Source organism: Nannospalax galili, unplaced genomic scaffold, assembly GCF_000622305.1.
Source record: "Nannospalax galili isolate Female #2095 unplaced genomic scaffold, S.galili_v1.0 scaffold413, whole genome shotgun sequence".
Taxonomy (NCBI): domain Eukaryota; kingdom Metazoa; phylum Chordata; class Mammalia; order Rodentia; family Spalacidae; genus Nannospalax; species Nannospalax galili.
Window position 1 is genome coordinate 1,972,549 of NW_008333889.1, and position 18,982 is coordinate 1,991,530.

General features: G+C 38.2%; 1 protein-coding gene across 3 annotated transcripts in view; it reads right to left on the reverse strand.

The window, feature by feature from the left end:
* The window catches only part of Cped1 (cadherin like and PC-esterase domain containing 1), a 344,939-nt gene that overhangs the window by 17,186 nt on the left and 308,771 nt on the right, over positions 1 to 18,982 (reverse strand). For 2 of the 3 annotated variants that reach the window (XM_017797109.2, XM_017797108.2), the window contains 4 exons: positions 13,228 to 13,448; positions 12,887 to 12,988; positions 12,127 to 12,214; positions 8,884 to 9,030 (listed from right to left, as the gene is read on the reverse strand). In XM_017797109.2, the coding sequence (XP_017652598.1) occupies positions 8,884 to 9,030; positions 12,127 to 12,214; positions 12,887 to 12,988; positions 13,228 to 13,448 (558 nt within the window). Of the gene's footprint in view, positions 1 to 1,813; positions 1,942 to 8,883; positions 9,031 to 12,126; positions 12,215 to 12,886; positions 12,989 to 13,227; positions 13,449 to 18,982 lie in introns of those variants that run through there. The other variant, XM_029561504.1, reaches the window with a different exon arrangement.

An 18,982-nucleotide genomic window follows, 5' to 3' on the forward strand; every position in this document is an offset into this window, starting at 1 on the left:
CCTGCCTCTGCTTCCTGAGTGCTGGGATTAAAGGTGTATTCTATCATGTCTATCCTAGATTTTATATGACAACTTTGATGTACAGGAATATTTTCCTGGTGGAGCATGAAGGAAGTATTCTAGTAGTTGAAACTGGAGGCTGCAATATGGTTGATGCAGTCTAGCCCAAATAAATGGAAAAGAAAAAGAGCCCCCCTCCCTTCCTTGTACCAGTGATCTTGACCAGATCCTTGCCCACAGGTTAGATCAGTAGACAGATACAGAACTCTAGTTTTTTAAAATAGATTTTCCCTTAAGTTTACCTATTCATTTTTAATGCATATTTTAAATTGAATTTCTGTGCACTTCATACAAAACATCTTAATCATCTTTATACCCCCTTCCATCTGTACCTCTTCCATGACACTCCCCCTATTTCATGCATTTTGTCATATATGTTAAAGCCTACCGAGTCAGGTTTTTGTAACCAGATGTCCCTAGGTGCAAGATCATCCACTGGGGCCTAATCAGTTTATCTAGAGTCTCTCCCTTAAAGAAGATCAACTCTTCTTCATTCAGCAGTAATCAGTTGCCATTAGTTCTTTTTATTTGACAAAAGGCCTTGTGAAACCCCTTCTCAGTACACTTTTCCAATTGATGGCTCTCTCGCTCCAGCCAATGTCTTACTACACTCTTAAACTGTTTAGATAGGACCTTCTTACTGCCCAAAACAAATATTTTGATGTCTTTATCTAAACTGATATATTTAGCACATTTGACAGTGCTGGTCCTGTTGATCTCTTGAGAACTTTTAATGCTGGCTTTCCAGGGCTCCACACCTACTATCGTTTTGCCTCTAACAGTTCATGCTTTAAATTCACATGATCCTCTTTCTCTAAGCTTCTCAAGATCTATTTTTATGGTTTCAACTATTGCCTATTTTCTGATGACTCCCAATTCTACCTCCAGTCTCAACCTGTCTCTTGATCATCATACCTGTATATCCAACTGCCCGTTCAGAACACCACCTGGATGTCCTACAGGCATCTAAACACAACATGTTGAAAGCTGAACTCCTTGTCATCTTCTCCCTAAGCTGATGCCTTTTCTGTCATTCTTGGTCTCAGTTGCTGTTTGGCTCTCTAATCAGTCATGCGAGCTAGGAATCCTCTTTGATTCTTCCCACTCCCTCATTCCACAGATAAAACCTTAAGATTAGGTTCTTTAAATATAGTTTGTTGGGGCTGGAGACACAGTGCTCAGCAGTTAAAAGCACTAGCTCTCTTGTAGAAGACTGGGGTTCAAATTCCAGGACCCACATGGTGGCTAACAACTATCTGTAACTCCAGTCCCAGGGGATCCTGTGCCCTCTTCTGACCTCTTGGAGCACTGTATGACACAGGTGCACTTGCATAGGTACAGGCTTATAACACTCATACACATTAAATACACTTTTTAAAAGATTAAAAAATGAATTAAAAAATTTAAAAAAGATAACTTGGAATATTCAAGAATATAATTTGGAATAATTAAAAATATAATTATAAAATATAGCTTATATTTGTCTACTTCTGTCTTATGCTTACTGTCTCTGCATCTTTGTAGTAGGCCTTTAAAATCTCTCATCTGACTTCTGAAAATATTAACTTACCTTCCTCGCTTAGTCCTCCTCACATCCTTTCTCTTCTGTTTTGATTCTTAAAGTTTTTAGACAAAAATCTGACCTCTTCTCTCTTCCCTTATAACTGTTTCAGTGGATCTCCATGACTAGTAGGTAAAGTCTCAGCTTTCAACATGATTTGGCCCTTGTCTACTTTCTTTGCCTCCTTTGCTATTGATGATTTGCCATATTCAGAATTGGTCATGGATCACAGGTTATTTCTGAGGTTCTCACTTTGCCACAGGATTGGAACAGTCTTCCTTCTGCCACCATTCTGATGTCTTCAGTAGGACCTGTTTATCCTTCACAAGAAAACTGAGTTTTAAAGGGAGGTTCACTTAGTCCTCAGACTGGGTCAGGTACCTCTTGGTGTGATCTCTATGGCCTCTTCATAGCTCTAACATGCCACTCTGTATACTGTATCATCTGTGTCATGGTATTTTTTTTAATTTTACTTTTTATTACATATACATATGTGTATCTGAGGGTGGGTTTTTGCAAGTGAGTGCATTGCCTGCAGAAACCAGACGAAGGTTGTGAGCTGCTTGTTGTGGGTACTGGGAACTGAACTTGGGTCCTCTGGAAGAGCAACAAATGCTTTTAACCACTGAGCCATCTCTCTTGTCCCATAATATGGGTTTTTATAACTCATGCTTCAATAATAATATGTTGAAGCCAGAGAATGAATGTGTCTAATTTATTTTTGCTTTACACTGTTTAGCTAAAGAAATAGACTCACTAAACAAATGTTGAATGATTAAATCAAAGAATAAACAATATTGAGGCAATTGGAACAGAATATAGGGGAATGGCTTGGAAGAAAGCTTCTATGTAAACAGGGCTTGGTAAGTGACTAAAAAAGGATAAGCAAAAGATGATGACTTTAGTTTGTAAATGGCAGTGCAATAGAGGATATTAGGCTCCATTAGCATAGAACAAATGTTAAAGGGGATTTTAATTCTGTCTTCTGGGACATAAAGCTTTGGAGGTGGTTTTTGGAGTCCTATAATGTGTTCTCCTAACTGATTTCATAGCAGTAGTAAAATTCTTAGAGTGCCTTAAATATATGTTGAGCAAATTGTCATAGTAATTTATTAAAAATATCCATGCTCGGTAGACAGATAGATAGTATCTATCTATCTGTCTACATAGCTATCTGTCCTTCCGTCTACCCATCTATCAATATCCATCCATCCATCCATCCCCATCCATCCATCCATAGACAGGGACTTTCTGTGGCTCTAGCTAGCCACTGCCTTACAGAGCTCTGCCTGCTTCTGCCTCCTAATTAGTGGGATTAAGGTCATGAACCACCACTCCCAGCTCATTTTCTATTTTCTAAATAAAGACCCTGTGCTTTCCACTGGTCTTGACTTCAGAGTTTCTGACTATACTACAGTTAGTATCTTTTCTTGAGTAAGAGTTTTGCTGTGTAAGCCCAAAATAGCTTTGGACTGTCCATCTTGCCTCAGCTTCCCAAGGCCTGAACTATAGGCCTGCATCACCAAGCCATTTTCAGGTACAATTGAGTTTGGGTGTATCTTGTGCATCCTGATATTTGACCCTTGACTGTACTTGATTCTTACTAGTTTGGATTTAATTTTATCTTAGCAAAATTCATGTTAAAATTTTTATCCCTAAACTTCAGAAGGTGACCTCATTTGGAACTGAGGTCACTGCAGAGGCATTTTGTTAAGATGAGATCATACTGGAGCAGTTGGGCCCTAATAGAACATGAGAATATAAACAGGGGAAATTTGGACACAAGGACATGCACCCAGGGAGAACAGTGTGTGAAAATGAAGGCAGAGTTGAAGGTACTTCTGCCTGCCAAGGAAGGCCTATGATTATAAGGTGACCATCAGAAGCTAGGGGAAAGGCATGGGCCCAGCTCTTCCTCACAGCTTTCAGAAGGAGCCTACTTGATATTGGACTTTCAACTTTAGAACTCTGAGAGAATTACAAAAACAAAATAATTACAGATTGGCCCTCACTATGTAGCTTTGGCTGGCCTGGACCTAACCATGTAGATCATGTTGGCCTCGAACTCTTAGAGCTCTGCCAGGCTCTGCCTCCTGAGTTCTGGAATTAAAGGCATGTACCACCATGCCTGGCTAGAGACAATAAAATTTTCTTGTTTAACACCTAAAAAAAAATCCATGCATTGTACAATCTGGGTGTTTTTACATACATGCAGGTAATACACTCATACACATAAAATACAATAAAATACTAAGTAAAAATTTGTTTAAAAAGAAAGATGAATTTAAAGAGTTTTTGTTCTTGTTTTGTTTGTTTTTGAGACAGAATCTCACTATATAATTCTAGCTGGCCTGGAACATGCTATGTGGACCAGGCTGACCTTAAACTCACAGAGATCCACCTGCTTCTGCTTCCTGAATGCTGGGATTAAAGGTGTATACCACCATGCCAGGCTAAGAGGTTTTTTTTTTCTTTTTTCAAATAAAGTTGTTTGTTTATGATGGTGGTAATTGAACCCAGGGTAACTGAACCCAGGGCAAGAGCCAAATGTCCTATTTCCAGTCCAAAGATGTTTTTTTGGTCTTCAGTCTTCCTTAAGTTCAGAGAGTACACTTTCAAAGTGTGACAGGTAAAGAGGAAAACATTTCTAGGCTCTATGATGATTATTTAATTAAGATTAAATGATAGCTGGATGTGGTAGTGTTCACCTTTAATTCCAAAATTTCAGAGGCAGAAGCAGGTTGATCTCTGTGAGTTTAAGGGCAGCTTTGAATGGTCTAACTAGTGAGTGGGTTCCAAGCCAGCTGGAGCTACATAATGAGACTCAGCCCCTTCCCCAAAAGACTAAATGATAACATGTATAAAATTAAGAATAATATAAAAATCACCTCTGACAGTGAACTGAAACTCCTGTTTCTCTTCATGGTACCCTAATCCAAGGTAACCTGTTAGATCTTAATGCCAGATGATTTTTGTTGCCTGAGTCAAAAAGCTACAGTCACATTTGCCAGAAATTAGAGATATTACCTAAAGTTTGTGCAACTGACTAGACTAATTGATAACCACACAGTAATTGTTTGTGGATTTTCCTTTTTGCAGCTACATTTGGCTTGATAATGTTGCTAAATGGTTTCCAGATTTTTGCATGTTCAGAGCAGATATCTGCCACATAACAAAGGTACCATCCAAAACCTCTATTGGGCAAGAGCTACCTGGATCCCATTTGTTGTCCTGCATAAACACTAGGAAAACAAAATTCCAATCTCACCCAGAAAAAGAAACACCTGCTTTTTTAATCAGCTGAGTCTTTTAGTCAAAAGTGATGCAGACTATTTGGAAAATAGTTTATAGAGCCATCGTGACAACCTGTTATCTTTTGGTGCCTTGGCAGATAAAAGAGATACTCCAAAACCTTTCATCTCACCTATGAAAACCAGAGCTCGTGGAAACAGGTTTGTTATGTCTGCAGCAGAATTCTGACTACAGAACAAAGAAATGTCAAGGTCTTCCTGTAATGATTATACCAATTCTTCTCAAGTATTGACTGTACTGTGGGAACAGTTTAATTGAATACCAGCAGTTCCTGCACCAAAATTCCCAAGATCCTAATACTACTGTTCTTATTTTTGCTATTATTTTATAGTAAACTTTTTTGGGGGGAGGGGTCAGAACTGTCATAACATGAGAAGAAAGGAAAAATAATGATCAACAGAATTTTTACACTTAAGTGTGTTTTGCATGAGATCAGTATTCAACTGTTTTTCTTGGCTTTTAACATTCGCCATCAAAGCATCCATTGTAAGAAGTTTTAGTTTTTTCACTACAATAAGCTAACAGTGATTTAAGCTGCTGTAGAAACATTATAAAACGTCAGTGTCATTGAGAGATATCCCAAGGTGCAAGTGCTTCAAACTGTCCGTAATGAATGATCATGCCCATGCAATGTGTTTAGAATGAATGCGTTTATCAAGAGGGGTGAATTATTAAAAGATGTTCTCATCAACTCCATATTTTAAGTGCAAAGGCAAGTGCTCTTACAAGTGTATTTCAGCTCAGTCATGAGAACTTTATCGTGAATTGCAGTACTCAGGAATCAGCTGAGGTTATCTGCAGGAGACACATATGGCTTACCATCAAAATAGTACACACTAGAAACAAAGTCAACAAGAAGCAATTTGTTTATGATCACTAAAGAAAAAAAACCCCACAAACTTCCTAAGTGACATATTTTACCTTCCATTTTTAGAATGATCTTTTGCAAATTAAGGATAGCTTTTACTAGTAATAATTACAAACCAATATTCTACTGCTGGAGGTTCAAAGAACCTTTTTTGTGGTTTTCAAATTCCAGGATTATTAGTGTAAACCAGCTGACACTGGGACAGGAGATAGATGTAATACAATCATGTGGGAAGGACATCTTCTGTTTTTAATTAGAACCATACTGGAAATCATTGGAGGACATTTCCTTTTTAGCCTTTCAGAGCACTGATGCTGGAAAAGAAAAGCGCACACCCTTCCTTCAGTGTACTAACTGAAGACATATTATGTAAACATAAATAAACATTTTCTAAAAGAGGTAAAAAATTGTAAGCTGTTTTTCAAAGTCCCCATTTTCTGTGGATTTGGTGACCACTGGCTTGCTTTTGTGACCCACCATGATTCTGGGATGGTTCAAATGCAAGTTCATTGTTTTTTGTTTTCCAAACTACTTATGCTTTTATTTCTAGTTTTTGTAAACAGGACAAGCATTCTATGGGTGATATATTTTCATGTGGAAGCAACTAATAGACACATAGTGTCCTACAACTTAAAATACATTCTGTAGAAACATGACCAAGGTTTACATTGCTAGTTCAAAACTTAAATGTCACGTTCTCATCCACTCACCAGCTGTGGCTGCTGGCTCTCAGTTCTCTGAGATGCAGTGCCACTGGTCACATACAAGGATAATGTAAATCCATGAGTAATGCAGAGAGAATCAGTGCTGTTCTAATAGCAATAGGGGTATTTGTAAGAATATTGGGATCAAGATGGAATGTAAATCAGAAAAAGGCTAAAACCAGGATCACAAGTAAATCTTAGCTACCATTTCACTAGTCAACCAATTAAGCAGTGAATTCCAGTTTGTAAAGAGAAGAGAGAAGTAGAGTGAGTCAAGATTGTATAGGAAGGTAAAGTGAGGTGCACTTCATCTGAGTGTCACTGAATCTCCTGAGACTCTCACACAGTAGTTGCCAAAAGACCTCATATTCTAAGTGCTATGTAGCTGTTTCCTGTGAATGGAAGGGTTCCCTTTTAGACAAAGAAGGAAGGCTCATGAAACCTCAGGTAGTAAAGGAAACTTCACTCAAGAAGCTCAGAAAAGTTACAGGATTCACAAGGCTCCTCCCTGAGTCATAGAATCAGTGAACAATTGCTGGGGAGAGAAGACTCTATGGTGGAGCTGCCTGCAAGTGGGGTAGGGAGCTCCAGGAATGCCGCTTCTGTGAGTTGTCAGCCATTCTGGAGTAGACTTTTCAGTGATGTAAATGCCAGTGAGTCACTCATGCTATGGTAAGTAACCTTTCACTAATGCTCCTGTAAGCAATTCTAATAAACACATCCACTCACCAATTTAGACTTGGGTAGAATCATTTTTTTAGTTTGTCATCGATGCCCTGTCTACAATAAGCAGGTGTTCATTCAAATCACTCTAGGAAGACACACCCCCAGCAATGCCTGGATAACCTATTGCAAGACTTGCAAAAATGGAGGCAATATCCAGTTTTATGAAGCCTTGTCTATAGAGCATTGTCTAAAGAGCTTTGAGGTAAAACAGAAGGAAGAAAGAATACTTCTACATGATTGTTCTAAATACTCTGGTTTTCTTAGACTTGGGAGAAGTGCTTATCCATGCTTCAAACCATGTGAGGAGACATTCAAAGACCAAAGTGGAGAGCTTGAGACTTGTATTGTGTTTGGGGGACACCTAGAACTGGTCTGAGGAGACACTGAGTGGCTGAGAGAGTGAGAGAACAGGAGAGAAAGCTTCATTGGTGATTAACTGTATTTCCAGCAGCAGCAAAGCAAGGACACGTAAGTGCTTCTGTAGACCAAGTGTGAGGAATGAAGTGTGGCAAGCCCAGTGCCCATTTGAGTATTTTCCAAAAACATGTTTGGAAGGGCAACTGACCTCCAACTCAGTGATGGACAGTTTGTTACCATAAGGCCAAGAAGGATCCCAGCTGCAAGAGTGCGTTTCCTTATAAAGAAAGCTGCAGCCTAAAGGTCCCAGTGTATGGGGGTGACTTTTTGACTTTACAGAAGCACTTTTAAAAGGAAAGAAGTAGCACACTATATCCAGAAAACACATTGCTGTGTGATGCCTAGGTCACTCAAGACCTACCCTTAGCATCCCCTCTCTGCTTTTACCTTGGTGCTGAAAGATGCAAAAGAGGACTAGGAAAGCAAAAGGGGAAATCACAAAGGAACTCCTGTATGGCTTGACATGGGGATGCTATGTGGTTACGAGACTGGACTAGACAACTTGGGTAAAGCGATACTCTTCTTATGCATGAGATGATTAGTAACATTTTTAAATGAGGGGACCTACCAAAGATTTCATTTGAGTGGCAGGGAGAAAATAATACACAGAGTACTTTGACAGGACAAAATGAAAACAAGAAATTTGCTCATTGTCTTCCTTTTATCAGCTAAGTCTACTTAATCACTGATTGTAAACACAATCATTATTACTCTTGATGACTTACTCAAAACATGGGTGCCTCAGTTTATGCACTAGAGCAACTATTAATTAATTTAGCATGTTAGACTGGACTTGCAAGGTGAAAAGTTTGGCCATCACATGGGGATAAAATTCCAGTGGGATGGAAATTTGTAAAGTGTGTTGGAGAAGGCGACCCTCCTCAGATGCCTTCTTCCTGCATTCATTGATCCCTGATCCTAGGTTCCCAGTGTCTAAACACTAACTTAACATCTCACTTGATAAAGATGATGATCATTTAACTTCCTTTTGACATGATTTCTTTTGTGTAAAATAAGACTGACTATATGATTAAAGAAAGATACGAGATTTTAAAAAAACCACAACCCAAAGTTACAAAAATCACCTTTAATCCCAGTACTTGGAAGGCAGAGACAGGAAGATGTCTGTGAGATGGAAGTCAACTTGGTGTATGTAAAGAGGTCCATGCCAGCTGTGGCTATGGGGAGACCCTCTCTCAAGAACACAAACAAAATGAGAGAGCAAGCATAAATACCTCATGGAAATGACACCCACAGTTGCCCTGTAGAAATTCCTTGCCTCGTCCCATTGTGATAGTGAACGTGTCCACTGCTTCATAGCCGTATGCTTTGGCAGCATCCAGAACACTCAGATTTTCTTTCCATAAGTTTTGTACTTCACTCTGTATTGCAAAGCAAAAGACACAGCGTTTTTTTTTAAATTGAGGATTATTTTACGATTTAATAATTCAAGCAAACATTAGGTAAATGGCATTTTCTTTGACCAAGACTGGTTGTATTGTGAGATGTCTTTTATATTAATTTTTAAAATGAAGATATGCTCTAATTTTTCTACTCAAAGTGTCAGTATGAGCACTTATATATATGAAACTGTATATTTATAGAAACAGTTTTGTATTTTTCATTATCTAGAAGTTTATCACTCACAAAAATATTTAAATTGTCAATTTGAAAACCAACATTTGACACGCTAGTCTAGCTCCATCTATTTGAATTTTCACTCAATTAATATCCACTTGAATATTAATTGGCACCTAATTTTTGTTTAGTTTTTTTGCTAAGGGATAGGATTAAATGGGTAAAGAATGTGTGGTCCCAGATCATAAGACACAGCATCTAATAGGAGAAAAAGGTATGTCAATAGCTGAGAAGTGCTTTATTATTATGCAAGGTTCTACACTGACAGGAAGAGTTGCTGTGTCAGGGGCACAGGGGCACCTTCAGAAAACATTGCCCAATAGTTTTGAGCAAGGTTTGTTAGTTGGATGATGGAGGAGGAGTATGCTTTGTGGGGAGCAGAACGGAGCGAGGGTTCTAGCTGCTGCTTCTCTGGATCGCACTCCCTGCTCCTTCCCATCCTGTGTGTCCCAGCCAATGAATGAGCATGGCTGGGATTCTAGCTCAGGTTCACTCTGTCATGGGAGGGACAACATCACTAATTACTGTAGCTCCAAGACTTTTTCATGACTTGGTTAAGCTTCTTAAAACTGACCTGAAATCTGAGACTCTTCCTACACAATCCAGCTTTCCCCCTCTCCTTTCACATCAGACCAGACACATATGTATCGGACACAATGCTCAACACATACAAGTCACTCAAAAGATATTTAATGCAAAACTGAATGACACTGACTGGGCACGTAGGTGCATCCTGACAGTTCCCTGTATCCTTTCTACATATTCTCCCAGTACATCCCCTTATTCTATTAATCCTATCATGGTGTCAGTTTCTTGGTGAACACAAGCTGACACACAGGGAAGGATTTCCCTCCTATTTCCCTTTTCTAAGGCATAAATATGAATTTTCATTTTTAATGTTGAAAAGACAATTACTTGCATTTGTTAATCCAACTGAAAGGTAAAGGAAGTAGTCCACTATTGTATACTTTTCTGTCATCTGCATTATGCTTGCCTGCTTATTTTTATATGGCATTCAAAGAAGAGTGCTTTCTTTAAGAGAAAGGTAATGAATAGACAAAGTTCATAAAGAAGCAGTCTCAGGGCTCAGCGGTTAAGAGCACTGACTGTACTTGCAGAGGAGCCTGGATGATTCCCAGCACCACGTGATGGTTAACAACCATCCTTAACTCCATTTCTAGGGGATCTGATAACCTTTTCTGACTTCCACAGGCACTGCATGACATGGGACCACTTACACTCATGCAGGCAATATACTCATACACATAAAATAGAAATAGAAATAATTAAAGAAGTAATCTCAGAAGAGATGACACTTAATACCTGAGAGAGTGTCTGGAAGTTACCAGGCACAGTAAGGAGAATATGCTCCAAGAAGAGGGAAAATTGATCTAAAGGTCTGGGGGTAACTGGGAGCATGGCTTGATGCTTGATGTGTGTGTGTGTGTGTGTGTGTGTGTGTGTGTGTATGTGTGTGTGTATGTGTGTGTGTGAAGTATTATACCTATGTATATGTGCTCTTGTAGGAAGGGATAAGCCTGGAAATCATAGGATAGTTTTGAATGGCCATGAGAATATATGCTAGGAGCTCAGATAGTGTCCTCTCTCTGCTTGCTATTGTCCCTTCCTCCTCTGTTTTCTCTTCGTCCCTCCTTTCATCTTCGTTCCATCTGAAAAGCTCTACCACAGCTCTGGGGCTTTCCAGCATACAAATGAAGAAATATTTGCTAGAATGAATGAATGTGAGCTAACAACCTAAATATAAGCAGGGTCATAAGTATGCTCATTGCTGTGAGGAAGACCACAATCAAAGAAAAAGTGTAATGTTACAAGAAAGAATTGCAATCCTGACTGGAAACCTTCAAGTAACGCTAAAGGGGTTCTAACTCATAGCAGAATCTATCTAGATCCCTCTCCAGTGTCCTACACCCTGCTGTCCTCCCAGGGATTTTAATGTCTGAACTCACTTAAATTACCACAAACCAGCTGACCCTAAGATGTTGAATTTGCAATTTACTTCAACCACAGTTCTCTGGTTTCACAGCATATTTGGCATCCAGGAAGGTAAAGCTTCAAGAAAGGAGAAGGGGATCCTGTTCTGCCCACTGGGAAAACCTAGGAGGGCTCAACACAGACAGAAAAATAAATCTTAAACTCCTTAAATGAACAGTGTGCTCCTTAACCATGACTCTGTCTTTGTACATAATCTCAGGCCACTCCTTGCTTGAAATAGAACAGCCGGTTCTGACCTACAGATTTCTTCCTGTTCTGCTCTAATTTTTCTACTCAGTACTGAGGCATATTTACTATCTTTAAGGGCTGGCCAGAGGACCCTAATGCCTTTCATTTATGAATATCAAACTAGAGCAAAAACAATGATATCACTTTATGTGTGTGTGTGTGTGTGTGTTTGTGTGTATTAGGAGATCATCTTCAAAAAGATCATTGTTTCCCAAAGGACTAATTGATATTGATAGTTTCATTTGTGCTTTTTGCATTAATCTGAAGAAGGGATAGTCTCTCGGTATAACCCATAAAGGTGTATGAAATGCTGGTGGGGCAAGGAAGGTAATACGCAATCTCTCTCATATACTTCTGTTGCTGTTTCACATAGCTTGAACTCCTTTTCATTTATCTTGAACTCAGTGTATTATTTATGGCACATTTATTTGGCTATGGTCTCCTGGTCTGCAGGAACATTTAGAATGGCTTGAAATCATAATTCATAAGTATATATATATTTTATTTTTATGAAGGTTGATGAGTATTGTGGAATGCTTTTTGGATTATTTTCCAGCAGGCATTCATAAATTCATGTAGCCTAGAAGAAATAGGTTTACCTGTGTTAAGAAATGCACTCCATCCACAGGCAGATGAAATCCAATCCCCAAAGTTTTGATGATCACTAGGATATTGAGCAAATTTTCCCTGCATGAAATGATCATAATTCTAGTCACAAATTTCAGTTATATTTCTACATGTTTGTTAATTATATCAACAAATATTATAGAATTCTTTTAGAATGTGATCATTTGTATACAGAACTGAATCCCCATTTTATAGATTTGTCATATATTAAATTTCATTGTAGATAGTTTTATGTGTCAATGGACATTATTATTATCTGTTTTATTTAATATTTTGATTCTTTGAGAATTTCATACAATGGATTTAAAAAATTTATATTAATCTATTTCATTTAAAGATTCACTTGTACAACAATGAATATATGCCACACATTGTTATTACTTTCAATATATTTGTATAATTAGTTTGAAACAAGGTTTCACTCTGTACTCCAGGTTAGCTTTGAACACACTATCTTCTTGTATTAGCCTCCCAAATGCTTGAATTACAGGTATGTGCTGCCATATCTGGCTAGTAGATATGTTTTGATTTGTAGTTAAATTTGAATTAGGATGTTAAAGATCCATGATTGAATCTAAAAGTATTTTAAAATATAAAATTAGTCTTTAAGTTTTTAACTTTAAATTATAAAGCTATCTTTTAGATAAGCATTGGATAAGGTTTAGTTGTATAAATAGTACTTTTAAAGAAAACATTAAGATATTTATGACAATTGTTGCTGCAGGAAGTTACCTCTTTAAAACCTTGTGAATGATTTGCAGGTGATTGGAATTAAGCCACTGAACACCACCAACAACCAATACAGTCTGACTAGTATTCTCTAGTGGATGTGATCTGAAATCCAGAAAGAAAAACAACACGTTACTTTAGAACAGATGGTAAACATTTTAGCTGCGTTCCTTCACATTTCAATGAACCATGTCTGGCTTCCTGATCACAAGACCTGCTTGTCATTTGCAGCTCGTTTTCAGCCACATTAGTGAGTATCTAAGCTTTTCAGCACCTTTGAAATACAGTGAGCAATTATGACTGCACACTGTGGCATTTTGCCATCCAGAGTAGTTCTATTGTACCTTTGCAAGAGATGTTCAAGTGCGTTCTCAAACGTTGGTCTCAGTGAAGGGCTTATCCAGAACTGGGGATAGTAGGAGTAACTGATCAGTGTCTTCCCACCATTGACATTGGGGTACAGTTTAGTGCCATGCACCTTCTGCCACTCCTGAAGTGTTTCATTCAGCCTTTCAATCAGATAGTACATCATCCCTCTGTTGGTTGAGTCTCCAATGAAAAGAATCTGTAAATTAAAGAACACATACTAGTATCCAAATCAGATGTTCACATGGTATATAGTATAACAAATAATTTATTAAGTGCTCATATGATTACATGTTTAACTGAACGACAGCCTTTCACACAGAAATATCATTCGTCATATTCTCCTCCAAATGTGTTCCTTCTCCTCCTTCATATTGTTAGTAATGCCTCATCTATTGATCTATTAATCACTGTGTGAAACTTTCATTTCATGCTGTTTTCAATTTCTCTGTCTCCTTTATATTCATTAGTTTCTTATCTAATCAGGTAACAAGTCTCACTGATTTAAAGAGCCATGAAGTATTGTAGGAATACTTAGGATTTTTAAATCCCTTTTTTATAAATGTTCAAACTGGGAACCACAGAGGCGGTTCCATGGAGGGCATGTCATCACTTGACAAAAGAGTCACAAAACTGGGATTTGATTTTCTGAGCAGTGTTTCACATCCTAGTTTGCATTAACCCCGTGACATTTGTTCTCCAGTGCAGTCTGTCTAATCACCAGCACAGCCCTGCTTTAGGCTTGCACTACCTCCGCTGTGCCATTGTAATGTAACAAGTGAGCCTTCTTTTCACATTGATGCACTCCAATTCATTCAGCATATGGTACTGGAGAGATCAGTTTTCAAATGTCTAGTGGTGGGCATCTTATTTGCATGCTCAAAATTGTATTGGTTCCCTATTTCCTGTAGAATCAAGTCTGAACTATTTATATTCAACTAACATTTACTGAATTTGTATTGCATAGCCGTCTCTGCTAGGTGATTTCCACAGATGAGGAATTTGAGACTCAGAAAAATTGGGGTCATAAATATAGAAAATGGTGAACACAGAACTCAAACCCAGGTCCTTTGACTTCAAGTACAAGGTCAATGACCCACCTTCTCAATGCATCTACTCTTAGTGTGACAGACTTCGACTTTCTCACTGAACATGATTTGTAGTCAACAACATCTGTTTTTCTCTTGTGTTAATCTATCTGCCTAGAGTGTTCCTCCCTGTACAATCCTACCTGTCAAACACCAGTACTGTTATAAACGGAACTCTTACTAAAGGTCTCTTCCAATGCCCCTAGTCAGAGTTATCTTCTCTGTCTTCTGTGAGCCTATTAAATTTTACATTATAGATTCTATCAAAGTCTACATGAAGTTATGGTTACTTGTGTCTGTGTTTTTTTCCTTACATCTTATCAAGAAATATTTGAGATCAGGGTCAACATCTGATTCTACTTTCCCTCAGAGTATCATGCATGCACCTTAAAAGTTCTGAGCTAATTGAAAGCAAAAGGGATATTTGCAGTAGATAATTCCTTTGAATACTTTTGAATAATATTTAATTCACTCTTCAGTTTTTCTCTTCCTTCGAGATTCAGTTTTCCATTAACCATACACATATTTCCTCTGATTTTAACATTAGGCACTGACATCATTTCTATTTACCCATTCACAATGAATTTAGTAGGAATTTGCAGAGGTTTACTCTATCCACAGAAGTGTTGAGATACCTCTGTGAAAACAATCCAGAAAACTGCCCCAATTTGCTTTCATATGAAATACTGCTACCATAAGCACAGCCAAGCTAAACATAATGACGCGCCAGGCCCTGCACTCACGGTCTCAGTGAAATTCCATTTGGAGAATAAGATTCTAATTATTTGTGAAATGAATTGAATTGATCCTTATTAGCTTTTACCTGTGGTTTGCTGCCCTAGGTTTCGGATGTTTATTTATTTGTAGTCCTGAGGGTTGAACCCTGGATCTTCCCTGATAATAGGCAAGCACTTGGTCACTGAACTGTCTTCAGCCTTACTTTCCATTTATAAAGAAGGTCTTTCTAAGATGCCCAGGTTAGCCTTGAACTTGCTCTGTATAGGCCTCAAACTTATGAACTTCCTGCTTTAGCCTGACAAATTACGGGCTTGTAACAACGTTTTGGAGATTTCTTATTCTTTAAGATTTATTTTTATCATTTTAAAATATGTATACTTGTGTATGTCTTTGTGTGGGTATGTACATGTGAGTATGGTGCCCATAGAGGTCAGAGACATTGGATCACCCTGTAACTGGAGCTACAGGCAGTTGTGATCTGCCTACCATGGGTGCTGGGATCTGAACTCAGGTCCTCTGCAAGGGCAGTGTGTGCTCTTAACCACTGAGCCATCACTCCAGTCCCGAAATTTCTTTAAAAATTTTTTTATTTATTCTTTTTATGTGTATGAGTGTATTGCCTACATGTATATAGGTGCATCTCTGTCATGCAAGACCTGTGGAGGTCAGAAGACAGCACAAAATTCCCCTGGAACTGGACTTAAGGACAGTTGTTAGTTGTCATGTGGGTGCTGGGAACTGCACCTGGGTCCTCTGCAAGAGCAGCTAGTGCTCTAAACTGCTGAGCCATCTCTCCAGCACAAATTTCTTATTTTTGAGGGGAACTTTTGAATCACCAAGAGAGCTCTTAATTGTAGTTAGTAACAATTAGTTCTCCTAGTTTACTAAGGCCGCGTACCACAGACTGAGTGCTTTCAACAACAGAAATTTATTTTTGAACATTTCTGGAGGCTAGAAATACAAGTTCAAGAGGCTGGCAGGGTTGTTTCCTTCTGGAGGGCTCTTTGACTTGCAGATGGCTGTCTTCTCTGTCTTTGCCTGGTCTTCCTCTGTGTATCTGTGTCCTAATCTCATAAAGACTCTGGCCACACCAGCATAGGCTACTCATGTGACCTCATTTTACCATATTTGCTTTTTCAAGGGCTTTGTGTCTAAATACCAGGACTTGTTGAGTTGCTAGGGATTAGAAAGTCAGCATAAGAATTTGGTAGAAATGATACAATTCAGCCGATAACATTAACTAGAGAACTGTTGAGATCGAACTTTCTTGTTTTTTTAAGATAGGGTCTCTCTATTGTGCCCAGAGTTGCCTTAAACTCCCTCCCCCCACCCCGCCGCACCCTCCTGAGTACAGCACTAGTAAACACACTACAGGCTTTCTCATTGCTTCTTTTCTTTTCTGTATCAAGGTGCACTCCCTCCCAGGCAGGTAGCCTTGCACTAGGTCCCGAGCATTGGATGTCTCTCTTGTGGACTATTGAGAGATATGGTGAATTAGAAAAATAAAACAATTGCATATTACTGAGAGAACACCACCAAAATGTCTAGATTTCCAGTCTTTTCATGTTGTTATATCTGTGGCCTAGCAAAGTATATCAGAGGCAATGGAGCCCTGTTTCAGAATTCCTACGTAGTCCTCTTTACTAACAAAAGAATATTTTATGCATTTTATTTTATTTATTTCTTTTATGAGTGTATTGCCTGCATGTATCTAAGTGCACCTGAGTCATACAATGTCTGCAGAGGTCAGAAGAGGGGGTCTGGGAACCGAACCCAGGTCCTCTGCAAGACCAGCAGTGCTTTTAACCACTGAGCCATCTCTCCAGCCCTGAGAGTATTTTAAATAAGTTGTGTTTCCTTTCCAACGTTTCATTTCTTTGTGTGTAAAACGGGAGAAACCACAGTACCAGAGGATCTAAGTGAGATGCCACACACTTCTTGGCAGTCAGGGAGGGCACTGGCACTAAAGGCTAGGAAAGGAGGGCAGAATTTTTTTTGTTTCAGGTGCCCCTTGTAAGCCACTTGAAATTCATTGGTGCACAGAAAGAAAACATGGCAGGAAGTATCTAAGTCCCAGCAATCTCTCTCCTTTGCTATCAAGCCAGCAGGCCTTGAAGGCTTCTGCAGAATCAAAATTCTGGCTGAAAGGCTGGGGCAGTGACCCCACCCTGAGCAACCAGCACTCTCCAACAGGGCACTGCAATCTCCATAGGGACTGGAGGCTAGCAAGAGCTACACAGACTGGCAGGAAGGGTCTCCTCCACTGTTAGCAATCCTCTGTAGTACTTTAATCCGAAATATATTTAGCAGTCAAGATACAGATCTGGAAAGAACATCTTCCAGGAGATTATTTTATCCCAACACTTTCTACTTCAAAAAAGGTGGGCAAAAAAATCTAAAATAAAGAAGTCATGATCTTAAGATTGATTTTCTTATTAAGTTTTTTGTCAATCAATGCAAAAGCTTTGTCAGAGGTGAGTTAGCATTCCTAACAAGAAAAGACACCTGACTTAAAAACATCAGCTCTTTTACCTGCACCAAACACAGCTAAACAATATCATGAATTATAGAGTGCCCCTTTTTCAGTCACATGATTTATAGTCAATTTTATATCCTTTCAATTATTCAGATTTGTTGAAATTTTTAAAAGGTAACAATGTATTTTAAAGTATAATTTCTACCTCAAAAATTTTGTATTACAATAACAAATATTTGTGACTGTTTATTGAGTTGATAATAATTTTGACTCTCCCATGAAAACTACTGTCTTACTAAACTAGCGTGGAAAGATATTGTTTGGACATCAAGGGATACCAACTTGACTTCATAAGCCTTAATGTAAATGTCAAAATTCATGAAATTCAATGGGGAGGGTGCTATGGGCGGGGGCTGATGGGGAACGGGGATAAAGATGGTTAAAATGTTGTGCATGAGATACGCAAAAATTCAGTGAAAAAATTTTTTCAAAAGATATTGTTTGGCATAAGTGACAAAAGAGAAAAAAAATGACCATTAAATTCAAAAGTCCAGTAAACATAACTAACTTTGGTGATAATACATTAAAACAACTAGTCCTCTACACTTAAAGAGATTTTTTTTTAGAAAAACAATGATCTTATGAGTTCTGGTAAACAAACCATTTCACTGCTAAATGGCAGGAAAGTGGACTTTTTTGTTTGTTGGTTTGCTTGTTTTGTCTTTTTTCTTTTGTTATACTGTTAAGTCTACAGTGATTTGAACATGTTTGATTGGCACAAAAGTAGGTCTTCATTGGACAAATGGATGAATTGGAATTTCATTGTTTTGTTTATAAATTAGAATTATTTCATAGGGAATTCCACTTGTAAAAATAGTTAAACATGTTGGTCGAAATATGTTAAAAACAGAATAAATTGGAAGCAGCATGTTTAAGAATAAACTGATTATATGCAGACATAATTCACAACTCTTTCTACCTATCTTTCACTCTTCTTTCTTTTTTTAAATGTGGAAGTAGGGAGTTATCCTAAACATACTAGACAAGTCTTCTCCTGCTGATCTCCAGTCCTTTTAGAATGATTTTATTTTGCAGAAAGTTCTCAGTACATTGCCCAAACTGGTCTGGAACTCATTCTGTGGCTTGAACATGTGATCCTTCTGCCTTAGATCTCAAGTAGCTGGCAATATGGGCTCCTGTCACCAGACCTGACATCATCTTTAATAAAGATTTTGGAACATCAACGTAATAAGATAGAATTTTTTGTTAATTTTTAAAATTTTTATTTATTTTTTAATTTTTAATAACTACATGATTAGAAGAAGCATTTCATTACAGCTTTAACATATTCAGTAACACACTCTAGAGCAAGAGTACATCTCTTTCACAAGTGGGTGCAAGTTTCTAGGTTCACAGTTGGGTTGATACAGT